At 39.8% G+C, this 15060-nt stretch overlaps 1 protein-coding gene across 8 annotated transcripts in view; it reads right to left on the reverse strand.

Annotated features, from left to right (window-relative positions):
• Positions 1-15060, reverse strand: part of FBXL4 (F-box and leucine rich repeat protein 4) — a 119129-nt gene that overhangs the window by 42811 nt on the left and 61258 nt on the right. For 7 of the 8 annotated variants that reach the window (XM_073336823.2, XM_073336827.2, XM_073336821.2 and 4 more), the window contains one exon: positions 8685-8898. In XM_073336823.2, the coding sequence (XP_073192924.1) occupies positions 8685-8898 (214 nt within the window). Of the gene's footprint in view, positions 1-8684; positions 8899-10397; positions 11079-15060 lie in introns of those variants that run through there. The other variant, XM_073336828.1, reaches the window with a different exon arrangement.

The following is a 15060-nucleotide window of genomic DNA, read 5'->3' on the forward strand; positions in this document are numbered from 1 at the left end:
ATACAGTCGCCATACTTTTTCCTTTACAGAAAATTGATTAAGTTAGTATTAGGAAGGGAGGTTTGCCTTTCCCTGGAGCATCCCTTTGGGACCATACTGGTGTGCCTAGGATTAAAGGGCAGATGTTTGAGACACAACAGTAGGGAGACACTGGTGAAAGATGGGCTTGTGGCAGCCCTAGTTAAAAGTTGCATGTGGGCAATCTCCCATTTCAAGTAAGTTCCCTTTTATGGTGCACTTTGGCTATGAGACCATTTGTTGTTAATGTTGTATTTTTGACAGAAAGGAGTATCTTGTGGTAGAAGTTAGTTTTGTGGCCTTTCTTCCCATACCTTTGGTCACAGATTTAGGAACAGATTAGCGAAGGACATTACTGGGGAGGACAGAGAACATGGAAGAGGGTCTTATCACTGTACACAGTTTCAGGGCCCTAAAACCAAACATGTGCCTGCCTGCTATTGGTATGATCTGAATCTTAATATTTGGGATATGTAATAGGTGCCTTTGTGCTCTGTAATTACTTACCACCACAAGTGCCAGGTAACACTTGAGTTATTTCAACAGCTGTTGTAACCTCTATATATAATCCAGGTATCAGTGTTTTGGTTTTGTTCTGCTGGTCAAATTATATCTTTATTTACACCTGTGTAACCCCCATCCATCTTCTTCAGAGTAGGGAATCAGTGACATTAGCCTTCAGTAGGGTCATATGGGTGACACCAAGGGCATGATTCAGGCCCTATGAATTCCATGATTGATCTATTTGCCAAGGAATCCACCTCTTGCTATGAAACTGTGCTGCAGCTTTCATTAATTTTTGTTTGTCTACAATCCTTTTGGCTGTAAAGATAACCTTGAAAACATGAATATAAACTATTTAATTAGGTCTCACTGAATCTGAAGACAGCCTGAAACAACAGCTCTAAGAGGTATTAATTGATCCATTCAGGTAAATGGGTTAACTCTGAAATGTAAGTAGAAAAATTTTAATGTCAATATTACCTATTTAACTGCTCACCATTTAAGAAAAAACAAGAGAAAACATGTTTCTCAGGTCTTATGCCAGTGGCGTAAGCCCAAACTGCCCCCTCCACAAGCTGCTGAAACTTCCAAGTTGCACCAGGCCTTTCTACCAACTGAGAACCATTCATAAGTATTATACTCATATTAAATGTAAAACAAAAAAAAGTTTGAGTATGTTGTACAGGCATTTTAATTTAGCAAATTCATATATTTCAACTATTATAAAATTGTATTTGCAGTAAAAATGAAAACTTATGTTGTCTCACCATTCATAAGCTAGGAATGTTTAGAGTATCTTGTAACATGAAATATATACTCTCACATTACACCCTACAAATATTTAATTAACAAGGATGCTGTCACAATTTTTTCTAATTTGTAATTGTGGATTTGGTATCTAACTAAAATATAATTTTCACTACAGTATATATGCACAAAGAATACTTCCAGATATGCACTAGATCAAGATAATGTCCATGCCCAAATCATAATGATGTGCATTGTCAAATTACTGTACACAGTAATACTTTCATTGTTCATTGTGCACTTGAAATGCATCAGTGCCAGCAAGCGCTGAAATTATGCTGTGAATGAGTATTCAATGAATAAACATTAAAGAGACACGTATCAGCAAATACCAAGACCATCAGCACAAAAATCCCAGAATCATAATGGTGGTCTTAAGTTAGCAGGATATAATTTTTTCAAAATGTGACTGTTAGGCTTCTTTGGGCAAAGTTACAAATTGACTCAAGCACTTTCAGAATTTAACAGGCTTTAGGAACAAATAACTTACAATAAGTTTAAAGGGCATTTTAGAAATATATTTTTCATTAGATGGGAAGAACGATAGTCTTGTACTTAAGGCACAGGACGGAGAATATCTTCCTGTATGATCTTGGGCAAAATCACTGAACCTCACTGTGCAGTACTTTCTCTACTGTAATGTGGAGAATAAGAATGCCTGCACACACAAGTGTGTTGTGAGCTTCACATGTAAGCTTTGGACCTGATCCTGCAAACAGCATTGCACGCGAGTAACTTTATTCACGAGTAGTTAATGAGACTACTTATGTTTTTAAGTATTTGCAGGATCAAGGCCATAGATTATAAACTCTTCTGGACGTGAACCTTGTTTTCTAATACGTTTGCATAGCAACTGATCAAATACAAATAATGAGAAACAAATAATAAACTCTGAACGCTAACTATTTCTCCACTACACTGAAATTGATGAGATATCCTTAGAAACACAATCTTTAATTCAGAAACAGTGGGAAAAGATTTTAAACACAAAGACACATTATCCATTCAAGGAAAAACATGAACACTGAGAACAACAAGTAACTGTAAGAAACATTTTGAAATTCATGTTCATACTGTATAATATATTGTTAATCTTATTATAGGTTATCCCAAAACTCTTTTACATTAGGAACAAATCATGAACCATCGCCCACAGCTTCGCACAAAAATTATTCACTATTATGATAACCATTATTATAAATGTGTAATACTGACTAATACCTAGAATAGCAAACAGAGTACAAATATTCTAATTGTAAAGGCACAGAAATTAAATAAATAAATAAAAGCTATAGAAGACAACCCAAGAAAGGTACTACTAGAGAACTAGTTGCACTGCATTTATTCCCAGGCAGAGCTAAATGACCATATCCAGACCCAGGAAATGGCATGCAAAATCCATAAACTTAAGTATAGGGAGGACAATGAATCCTTCGGTTTCATTGTGCTATTTACGCATTTGCTATTTATGCTATTGTGCTATTTACGCATATTTCCAAGTTCTCCGTTACTAACACAGAAATTGTCATCCTGCACCTTTCCATTGATCTCTCTAGTACAGTATTCTGCTTTCAACAGTGGCAAATACCTGATGCTTCAGTGGAAAATGACCACTCTTCTCACTATGCACTATGTTCTTAGCCACTTATGCAAAGCCGTATGTAAGGAGAGATTTCTTTCCGATTCCACCAGATTAATTTATGACTTGAATTCTGAAATATTTTTATTCATTTTTGCTTGCATAGCCAAGTGTTATTCATATAATATTTAATGCTCACTACATTTAAAACATCCAGCCACAGTATTTACCTTGCTGATTTTCTGTGACAGTAAATTCTGTAGGTTACCCATATGTATTTCATTTGATTTAATGTTACTGCTCTTTAATTTTACTGACTCTCCCACAGTATACAATGAGGTAAGAGAGGGAATGATCATCTCTCATTACATCTTGCTAATTTTGAATAATTCAGTCAAGTTCCTTTTTTTAAAAAACATGTTCTAATAATTTATTCTAGTTTTTACAATCTTGTCATATTGTTCCACTCATTCCATTAACCATTTTAGTCACCATTCTCCGCCATACATTTCCTAGGCAAAGAGGGTCTCAGAAAGCTGGCTGGGGCTTGGATAAGAGCGTCTCCAATTAAAACATTGGGTGTTTTAGTTAACATTTAGATTTACAAATATCTACTCTTCCTTAACAAGTCTCTCTGAACAGCTCTTTGCCCACTCAGCATTTCGGATTTTTTCACATTTTTAGTTGCAGTTCTTTATCATTTCTAGGGATGCTGCTTCTTAAGTCACTGGTTTAGGGGTTCCAGGCCAGACATCAAAACTTATTTTTTCCCTCTCTAGGTAAAGTGGGGCTTCCTGCTGGGGGGTGAGAAGTTGGAAGGGGTTAATCCAGATACTGGTAGGGCAAATATTTAGTTTAACAACTTCCTTTCCTGTTACATGGATATAAGGCGGGACTTTTGGTAACATCATCATTGTTATCTCAACTTCAAGCTTCCTGACATAAACTACTAGCAACATACTACTGATATCTTCCTGTCTGCCTCAGTCTCAACAGTTATCTCAGAGTAAGTCTAGATGACTAATGGTAAAAATGCCAGCATTCAATCACTCCTAGCACTAGTGGAGCTGCACCACTGCTTGGGTGTCAGTAAGAGAACTGCAGAAAACGTGAATGTAAACACCACCTTACCCTTTTGCTCACTAAGCTTTTCAGAGCAGAAACCATGTCTTTTTGTGTATTTGTATAGCAGTTGGTATAATGAGACACCAATTCAAACTGGAGAAATACTGAAGGAAAATTTACTTATGGTAAATGCAGTGGAAGATTTGTTTAAAAGGAGGCCATTTTTGTAAAAAGACAGCACTGTACTTCTGCCACACTCAGAAGCATTTTTATTGGACACACAAGTGCTAGTCATAAAAGCTTCCTGAAGATTAATTCATAAATTGATATTCTCTGCACACTGGTGCCAGTGCTATATCTTCATCCTCATTTTCTTTACCCCTTGAAAGTATATTTCCTGCAGGCTAAGAAATTTGAGTTGATAAATGACTTCCTATACCATAAGCAACACACATGTTTCCTGCCTGATTAGTTCATGTAATTTATTAGAAAATTTACTTTGTGTGATGTAAATAGTTTGTGACCAGCACCTACACACAACTCACAAAATAGGACAGTCTACATAAGTAGGTTTGCCTCTAAATTAAATTTCTTTTCAACTACCTACATATACAGTCTATAGAAAAAGACAGTCATGAAAATTAATCTTAATTCTAGTGATCTTTTAGCATATACTTGTTCAGACAATTCTACACCTAATCTTAACAATTTATCTGGAATTACATTCCACAAAACTGTAGCCAGGAACAATACAATTCCCTGTCGTTTTCAGATCATACCGTAGCTTTTTACAATTCCTTGTTAGCTAACATTTAAAATCTGAGATCAGTTGCTGTGGAACACGAGAGTCAGTAAGATTATATAAAGTAGTAATTAACCACTTCAACACAGCTCTCATTCCATAAATTAACAAAGATCTACTTAAGTATCTAAGATTTGATTACTGTACCACCTGATGTTGACGGATAATAGAGATGTAACAATATTCAGATGGACCTCCAAAACACAAATTATGGCTCCCTACGCAACTTCAATTGTATGCCCCTTTCTGGCACCAAACCAAAACGTTAGTTTTAAACTACAACACTTTTTGTCATACCCTGACAAAATTTCTTATCTACACTTATTCAGCATTTATTAAAGAGCACCTATCCAAAACTCAATGCACCTTGCTAAATGTTAAGAATGCAAGCACACTAATCTAAACAAAAGCAAAGCCATCAGCCTACCTAAATTAAGAACAAACCCACCCTAGCCCAAAATACTAGCTTCCAGGCACACACATCCCTGCCCCCAGATCACCACTTCCTTCCCAAAAGCCTGTGAGAAAAAAAATGACCTTTGAAGTATGCCCCAAAGATCAACAGCTTTGGGCTATTTTGGAATGGAAGATGAGAGAGTGGTGCATAATTCCAAAGCTAAGGGCTCCTTACAGAGAACTCTCTAACAGTAGCGGCTCCATCTCTTCTAAATAAAAGGGATTCAGGCTTACGCATATCCACTGATCATAATTGTGCCAATATGGTCTGGAGAGAGAGATGGTGTCTCAGATAGACAGTCCCAAGCCCGTTAGAACTTTATAAATAAAAAATACCACTTTAAACTCCACCCATAAACCAGCAGGCAGCCAGTGTAGATCATGAGCTCAGAGCGAGAAATTTCACATAAGTGAGCAACCGCTTTCTGCACTAGCTTCAGGTCCTGAGTTGATATATGGTGTAGTCCCACAGATAGTAAAATTAAATTACTGCTGTGCATTGTAACAAAGGTATGGATCATGCAAGTGGTCAGCATTCAAAATAAATTATTGCAATCTCAGAGAGCCAGTGAGGCCTAGCCGACAGAGCACTGAACTGGGATTCAGAAGACCTGGGTTCTATTCTCAGCTCTGCCACTGGCCTCCTGGGTGACCAAGAAGCAAGTTAATTTACTTCCGTGCCTCTGTTTCCACCTATGTAAAATGGGAATTTAAAGCACTGAGATCTCTACGGCTGAAAAGTGCTATATATGAGCTAGGTATTAGTATCTCCTCATCAGACATATAGGAGTCTTAATGATCATCTAACAGCAGCTAGGGGTCCAACACTACTCTCAGATTGTAGTAATAAATAGTGGGAACACACCTTTCTTTAAAGTGGCAGATATAAACCCTGCCATATCTTCTAAGTCCTTCTCCCAATTTACCAACATCTCTCATTTTATCTAGATGGAATTTAAGCCACTGAACCCTCATCCATGTTCCAATCTCCACTGAAAATACTAGGCAGAACATTTGAAAACATTGGCTGGGTCAGATGAAAGATCTATAGAACTGGATGTTGTCAGTATTCTGTAGACATCCCAATCCATAACTCTTCCTGGGTACTTTAAATAAGGGAGTGGGTGGGGACAAATCTTAGAGAGTGACAGTGTTTAAGGGGCATTTCATCAATGCTTGGAGGACAAAAGATCAATATATTGTCCAAGTAAGCCATCAAAAGATTGAGTTTGCTAGTAAAATATCTCCCCTCACAGCCATCCAGAAACACTTAGAGTTCACAAACCTCCAAGAATGGACCATCAAAGTAAGTTCTAAATGGAGAGGAGGACTGCAACCTGAAACTGCAGAATACCACACCTGGCCAAAATTTTCACTTGTCCCACTTCCACTCTCAAATGCAAACACCAGTCAAGAATGTGGCCAGATAAATCAGTTGAGCCAGAAACTACCTGGGATAGTGGCTACGAAAACCTGAACTATCTCAGAAGAGATGTCCTCAATGAAGATATTAGAGTCACTGAGTATTATTAGCCTCAGTGTCTCCACCACCACCTTAGTGGAAAATTAATAGTTCATGCAGAGACTTGCAGTGGACACAAACACAATCCCCATGGTTCCTGGGACACACATGCGAGATAAATATGCTGTATTTAGGCTTGGCAAAATTTGGGGTTTTTTAATATAATTTTGAAGGATAACATCAATGTTTATTCTTAAGCATTTTTTTCTATTTTTATCTATTTAAATTCACAGTGGCATAAAATTATGCATTTAAATCATTTTTTATTTGTATTAATTCAAATTATTACAGTTGTGGGAAATTGTGGGGATGTCAGGCAACAGGGGGTGTCAGTCAATTATTCATTGACAGTAGATGCTGAGATTCAAAAAGGTAAAGCCTTATAACCATTAAAACCCAAATTGGCAACATCATGTCAAAATATACAAAGTAAATATCCTTAAATCCAGCTCTAATAAATTCTCAAACAGCATTTTTCTTTCTTTGCCTATCTGCAATTTTTGATTATTAGCAATATAAATATTTTTGTCAGTTTGTGTTTATGGTGAAATCAACGTTTACCAACATTTACCAATAAAAATCTAATCCTTCCAAGCCTAGCTGTATTTGATCCAGTTTAGAGGGGAGAAACTTGCACTTCTGGCTGGATGCAAATAGCACAGCCACAATAGTACCTCACCCTTTGCTAGCTCATTCCCTTCTTCTCCTCCGTTTTGGTGGCCCTTTCCTTATCACCTCTCCTCAAACTGAGTAATGCAAGCGCAATATTTAAAAAACAACTGAAGCTACGAACTTCAAGCATGGCTTGCTTTATAGTTCTCATAGAAGAAAATCAAGTTTGAACAAACTCAGTTCAATGTGTGTAAAGTTAACACTTAGGGTCAAATGTAGTCCTGCCATAAACTGGTACCACTCCTACTGACTTCAGTGAGAGTTCCACTGTCTAATGCCAAGGATGAATTTGATCTAGTTGGAACACATACATGTGTGTTCAAATTCTCCCCCCCCCACACCTTCCTTCTCTCTCATTTGTTCATTACAAAGCTCAAAACATAGAGCAACTTGGAAAGCTGTGCATGCTTAGCTGTTTAAACTGGTCTCTTGGGTTAAGGTCACGCTGGTTTAAGGGATATTGCTAAAGAGCTAGATTATGACCTTACAATGTGGTGTGAATAAGAAGCAGCACAGCGTCACAGTGTCAGAATCAGACTAGAAAATGAGTTCTGACAGAGAATCACAAACATAAAAAGACAGTGATATAGGCCCTAAAAATGTGACACTACCTTTGCTTTGGGAAATAACACAAATTAGGCAGTGTTGGTACTGCACTGTTTACTTTACAGAACTACTCAACTGCAATAGGGATAATTATATGTGAAAACTCTGTCTAAAAATATTTCAGGTCCAATACCTAAAATAAATACCTGACATGATAAAAAAAAATACAGTAGAACTTTACTAATTAGTAACTCATTCTAGATAAGTGATTTTTGATAATTAACAAATTAATTACTAAACAAGATTGGTACATCACAAAATGTGATTTGCTCATTTATTTTGTCAATTGCAGTTTGTAATTAATGGTCTGAATATTTTGAAATGAAAACCACTCCCGTATATTTTGTTACTGTAAGGAGTTGTTACTAAGACTTCAATAGGGCACTCTTTTTTTTTTTTTTTTTTTTTTTTTTGAAAGGTCAGGAAAGACCACCAGTTTGTGGATTATAAAGTGATCAAAGGATTATAAAGTGATCAAAAAAGTAAATTTCTACTATTTTTTAAAAATCCAGAAACTACCTTGGTAAATACAAAATATCAGTTTTTATCTGCATTATTCATACGATTTTATTTGTTAACTGTTAATTAAAACATTTACAATTTTAGCAGGAATCAAAATAATTCTTGTAAAGGTTAAAAATAGTTGTTCCTACCTCTACTTTTGTTCGATAAAGGATGAGACGCTTAAGACTGCACACTTTGGCAATGTGGATGAAAGCCTGAGGTGGTAGCTTATCACAGGAGGAGAGATTTAATTCCTGAAGGTTTGGACACATCTCAGCAATGACCTCTAAGCAAGTCTCATTGAGGAAATGGCCACAAGCCAACTCAAGGCGCACTAGTTCAGAGCCACAAACTTTCAGGAACCTGTAAAAAGCACATATTATATGAATTAAAAGGTAGGGAAATATAGGTTTCTGTGGAAATTTTGGAACACTGTCAAAAATAACAGGTTTCAGAGTAGCAGCTGTGTTAGTCTGTATTCGCAAAAAGAAATGGAATACTGGTGGCAGCTTAGAGACTAACAAATTTATTTGAGCATAAGCTTTCGTGAGCTACAGCTCACTTCATTGGATGCATTCATTCAGTGGAAAATAAGGTGGGGAGATTTATATACATAGAAAACATGAAACAATGGGTGTTGCCATACACACTGTAACGAGAGTGATCAGGTAAGGTGAGCTATTACCAGCAGGAGAGCGGGGGGGGGGGTGTGTGTGGAAACCTTTTGTAGTGATAATCAAGGTGGGCCATTTCCAGCAGTTGACAAGAACATCTGAGGAACAGTTTGGGGGGGGGGGGGGGGGGAGGGAGAATAAACAAGGGAAAATAGTTTTACTTTGTGTAATGACCCATCCACTCCCAGTCTCTATTCAAGCCTAAGTTAAGTGTATCCAGTTTTCAATTTAATTCCAATTCAGCAGTCTCTCCTTGGAGTCTGTTTTTGAAGTTTTTTTGTTGAAGAATTGCAACTTTTAGGTCTGTAATCAAGTGACCAAAGTGTTCTGAAGTGTTCTCCAACTGGTTTTTGAATGTTATAATTCTTGACATCTGATTTGTGTCCATTTATTCTTTTACGTAGACACTGTCCAGTTTGGCCAATGTACAAGTCAGAGGGGCATTGCTGGAATATATCACATTGGGAGATGTGCAGGTGAATGAGCCTCTGATAGTGTGGCTGATGTGATTAGGCCCTATGATGGTGTCCCCTGAATAGATATGTGGACACAGTTGGCAATGGGCTTTGTTGCAAGGATAGGTTCCTGGGTTAGTGGTTCTGTTGTGTGGTGTGTGGTTGTTGGTGAGTATTTACTTCAGGTTGGAGGGCTGTCTGTAGGCAAGGACTGGCCTGTCTCCCAAGATCTGTGAGAGTGATGGGTCGTCCTTCAGGATAGGTTGCAGATCCTTGATGATGTGCTGGAGAGGTTTTAGTTGGGGGCTGAAGGTGACGGCTAGTGGCGTTCTGTTATTTTCTTTGTTGGGCCAGTCCTGTAGTAGGTGACTTCTGGGTACTCTTCTGGCTCTGTCAATCTGTTTCTTCATTTCAGCAGGTGAGTACTGCAGTTGTAAGAATGCTTGATAGAGATCTTGTAGGTGCTTGTCTCTGTCTGAGGGGTTGGAGCAAATGCGCTCGTATTGTAGAGCTTGGCTGTAGACAATGGATCGTGTGGTGTGGTCTGGATGAAAGCTGGAGGCATGTTGGTAGGAATAGCGGTCAGTAGGTTTCCGGTATAGGGTGGTGTTTATGTGATCATCGCTTATTAGCACTGTAGCGTCCAGGAAGTGGATCTCTTGTGTGGACTGGTCCAGGCTGAGGTTGATGGTGGGATGGAAATTGTTGAAATCATGGTGGAATTCCTCAAGGGCTTCTTTTCCATGGGTCCAGATGATGAAGATGTCATCAATGTAGCGCAAGTAGAGTAGGGGCGTTAGGGGACGAGAGCTGAAGAAGCGTTGTTCTAAGTCATCCATAAAAATGTTGGCATACTGTGGGGACATGCGGGTACCCATAGCAGTGCCACTGATTTGAAGGTATACATTGATACATTGTCCCCAAATGTGAAATAGTTATGGGTGAGGACAAAGTCACAAAGTTCAGCCACTTCAGGTTTGCCATGACATTATCGGGGATAGTGTTCCTGATGGCTTGTAGTCCATCTTTGTGTGGAATGTTGGTGTAGAGGGCTTCTACATGCATAGTGGCCAGGATGGTGTTTTCAGGAAGATCACCGATGGACTGTAGTTTCCTCAGGAAGTCAGTGGTGTCTTGAAGATAGCTGGGAGTGCTGGTAGCGTAGGGCCTGAGGAGGGAGTCTACATAGCCAGACAATCCTGCTGTCAGGGTGCGAATGCCTGAGATGATGGGGCATCCAGGATTTCCAGGTTTATGGATCTTGGGTAGCAGATAGAATACCCCAGGTTGGGGTTCCAGGGGTGTGTCTGCAGATTTGTTCTTGTGCTTTTTCAGGGAGTTTCTTGAGCAAATGGTGTAGTTTCTTTTGGTAACCCTCAGTGGGATCAGAGGGTAATGGCACACCTGAGGAAATCTATTAAATGGAAAAAAAACTTTAAAAAATGGGTTAATTCGATGTCAAGGTAAGAGATCAAGCACTCAAAAGTGAAAATATTCCAAAAGTTATGTTTACTCCATCAACATTCACTCAACAATGTTGCATATCCTGGATAGCTTTTGGTGTTCCCCAATGAATCATACAATAAGGCAGTCCCGCCGACAGCGGGGGGCAAAGGGGGCAACTGCCCAGGGGCCTGGGCCATTTAAAATGGCCTGTGGCCCCCAGCCACCACCACTGCCGCAGTAGCAGCGGCAGTGGCAGTCGGGAGCCCTGGGCCCTTTTAAATCACCTGCGTGGGCCACAGGGCTCCTGGGCACCCACTGGCAGGCCCCTCCTCCCCTGCACCTCCTGCCAGCAGCAGGCCCCACCAAACAGCTTGTCCTCCTCCCCCAGTGCCTGCCGCCCACCATCGTCAGCTGTTTGGCAGTACGCTAGAGGTGCAGGGGGAGAGTGAGGAGCAAGGGGGTGGGACAGGGCCTGGGCAATGCATGGCACAGATGCCAGGAGTGGAAGGGGCAGGACCAGCCCCTTCCAGCCGCTGAGATGCTGCTCTGCAGCCCTGTGCAGCGGCTGCCTGAGAGAGCCTGGCTAGGAAGGTGAATTCCGCTCCCTTCCCAGGCTCAGATAGTGGGGTCCCTGACAGCCGACCCGGGCGGGGAGTGGAAGCTGCCTCCTCTCCAGCCAGGTTCTCTCAGGTAGCTGCCAGGCAGGGCTGCAGAGCAGCGACCAGGAGGGGCCAGCGTTAAAAGCGGCTCCCTCCTGTTCCCTGCCTGGGCTCCTGCCCGGCAGGGAGAGCAGCAGAACGTGGCAGGGAGATAGGCACATGTAGAAGCCCTGGCCGTGCCGGAAGAGTGCATCCAGAAGCACAGCCAGCAGCTCGCTGGGCACCAGCGGGGGCCCACTGACTGTTCTGCCCTGGGGCCTGGAATTGCTGTCGGCGGGCCTGCAACAAGGTTTACATTTAACAAAGGTAAAAAAAAGCAGAAAATACTACATTACTGCCAAGTGCTAAGTTCATGTTACTAGAGCAGCCCAAAACCACAACTCTACTGGGAAAAGGGTTTGGAAAAAGGGTGGTGTGTTTGTTTAAATTACAAAAAAAAAATTCTTACTACCAGCCCTGCAAACTAAGTTGAACTCTGTTCCTATCTTGTGACTTACCAGTTACTAGTGACTTCAAATGCAACCAGATATAACAGTGATCCTGTTTTGTTACAATTTTAAATGACCACTGCAAGTCTGATTTTGACACTGGCCTGCAACTTTCTGCCTGAAATTTCTTGTAGTAAGTCTCTGCCCATGAGAAAAATGTGTGAGAGAGAAAGTTTGAGGTTAATTGGATAAGACATTTGAAAGCTAGAGGATCTGAGAAAAACTAGTGTTTCATCACTGTTAGAAAAATTGTTCTATTTCTTTTTTCCACAAATAAGTTCAAACGAACAATGTAAAAATTTAAAGCTCGTTTTACAATACACTAATCCTCAAGGAGAACTAATTCACAGAAGTAGGTTGGTGTAAAAAGGTTTAAGCTATCAGAGACTGAATATTCAAAACACTTAGAAACTGTGAGGGTCTCTGCATGCATTACAACAACTTCTGTCGGAGGTCTGTTGAATTCTACAAGCTCGGTTCCATCTAATCTAAGCTTTCTTTAAAAAAGTAGTAAGCTCATAGTTCCTTTTCATTGCAAAGGAAACCTTCAAAATGCAAATCAATCACAAGGTTTACAAGTTTGATATTGCATAAAATCATATATATTTTAATATTCTCTAAGTTTCACCTGTTTCCCCCACAGAAGAGACTAGCTCAGCTCACCCCAGTGCTTCCTGGAGTGATGGAGTCTCTGTAAGTAGGGGGCAGATGCCTGCTTTGGAAATTTGTCAACTCTAGAGTATTTTAGAAAAAACTATCCCCATTGGTGGTAGCACCAATGCAGCTGCACCATGAAAAGCCTAGTGCAGTTAAGGCTGCCATAGCTTCAGACATTTTTAGCACCAAGCCAATTAAAGTCTCCTGAATGTGTTTAATTGATATAGTGGAAAAATGCTTTAAGTTATCAGAGCCTTTTCAACAACAAGGCTCATATTGTTGCCGTTGAACAGGTGTTGGCTTAAGTAGGATTTATTTTTATTTTTTGCTAAAACTGCCTATGGTACTGAAGAAGCTGGACACTTAAGAGAAGCAGGATCCAGGGGGACATGCCCCAAGCATACTAAATAATAGGACACTTGAACTCCCTGGCTTTCTTCACATAGTGTCTAAACGATCAAGTCTCTAAGCCTTCTGTTTCTGCAAGGAGTCTAATCTAGCCATTCACTCATTCATCCCATCCTTCCTTTCCTTCCCTTTCTTTCTCTGCAATAGTCATTTTCCCTCATTTATTCCATACCTTACATTATCACCCTCCTCTCCTTTTCCCTCACTCTCCCTTTCATTGTCCATCACTTTCTCCTTCTCCCTATCCCATGTCCCCTTCTTCCTCATTTTTTCCGTTAGCGTGCAAGATGAAAGGGGAAGCCCTAGGGTCTATTTCCTTTCCCCCTAACCAGTTAGTGCAAGACATACATGGATTAAGAGGGAAAATGAGGCATCTTCCTTTTGGACTGGAAGTACCATCGCCCCCAAAAGGGGGAAGAAGCCCCACCATTGTGGGAGTTGCTTGTCAACAAAGGAGCTGTACAAATGTGATGCTTAGGATGGAACCCTACTCAGGTCACTTTCACATTCACTACAGTTGTGATGAGAAACAACCACCTAGCATATTCAACACTGATGACTGAAAAATAAGAATAGCTAGTAGGCTTTTCTAGGACTATGTCATAGATTCATAGAGTTTAAGGCCAAAAATGGCCATTAGATCATCTCATTCGACTTCCGTGTTATATCACAGACTATTTAATTACACCCAGTTATCTCAGTATTGAGCCCAATAACCGGTATGACTGAAGCATATATTCTAGAAAGGAATCCATTCTTGATCTGAAGACATCAAAAGATGGAGAATCCACTGCTTCCTTTGGTAGTTTGTTCCAGTTTCATGGTTAAAAAATGCTAAATTTTCTATTTGAATTTGTCTAGCTTTAGCTTCCAGCCACTGGTTCTTGTTATGCCTTCTTCTACTAAAGAGCTCTTTAGTACCCACTATTTTCTGCCTGTGAAGATACTTATACACTGTAATTGTCACCTCTCAGTCTTCTTTCTGATAAACTAAACAGATTGAGCTCTTTGTCTTTCATTGAAAGACATTTTCTCCAACTCTTAAATCATTTTCATGATTCTTTTCTGAACCCTCTCTCTAATTTTTCAATATCCTTTTTAAAATGTGGACACCAAAATTGTATGCAGTATTCCAGTATCAGTCTCACCAGTGCTACATACAGAGGTAAAACAACTTCTTACCCCTACTCACTATTTCTATTTATACATCCATGGATCACATCAGCCATTTTTGCCAAAGAACTGCACTGGGAGCACATGTTGAGATGCTTGTCCATTATGACCACTAAACCCTTTTCAGAATCAATGCTTTCAGGACACAGTCCCCATTCCATAGGGATTGCCTGCATTCCTTGTACCTAGATGTATAACGTTGCATTTTGCTGCATTAAAATACATTTTGTTTGAATAAGTCCAGCTTACCAAGTGATCCAGATTGCTCTGTATGACTGCCTTGTCCTCATTATTTACCACTCCACCAATCTTTTTCATCCACAGATTTTATCAGCAGTGATTTTATATTTATTTTCCCATCATTTATGATAATGTTGAATAGCATCAGGTTTAGTACCAATCTCTGCAGAACTCCACTGGAAAAACTCTCATTTAATGATGACTCCCCACTGACAACTACTCTTTGAGATCTGCCATTAGCCAGATCTTAATCCATTTAATGAGTGCTTTATTGATATTGTATAGTGCTAATTGTTTAATCAGAATGCCATGCAGTACTAAGTCA

This window comes from Lepidochelys kempii, chromosome 3 (assembly GCF_965140285.1).
Source record: "Lepidochelys kempii isolate rLepKem1 chromosome 3, rLepKem1.hap1, whole genome shotgun sequence".
Classification (NCBI taxonomy): Eukaryota; Metazoa; Chordata; order Testudines; family Cheloniidae; genus Lepidochelys; species Lepidochelys kempii.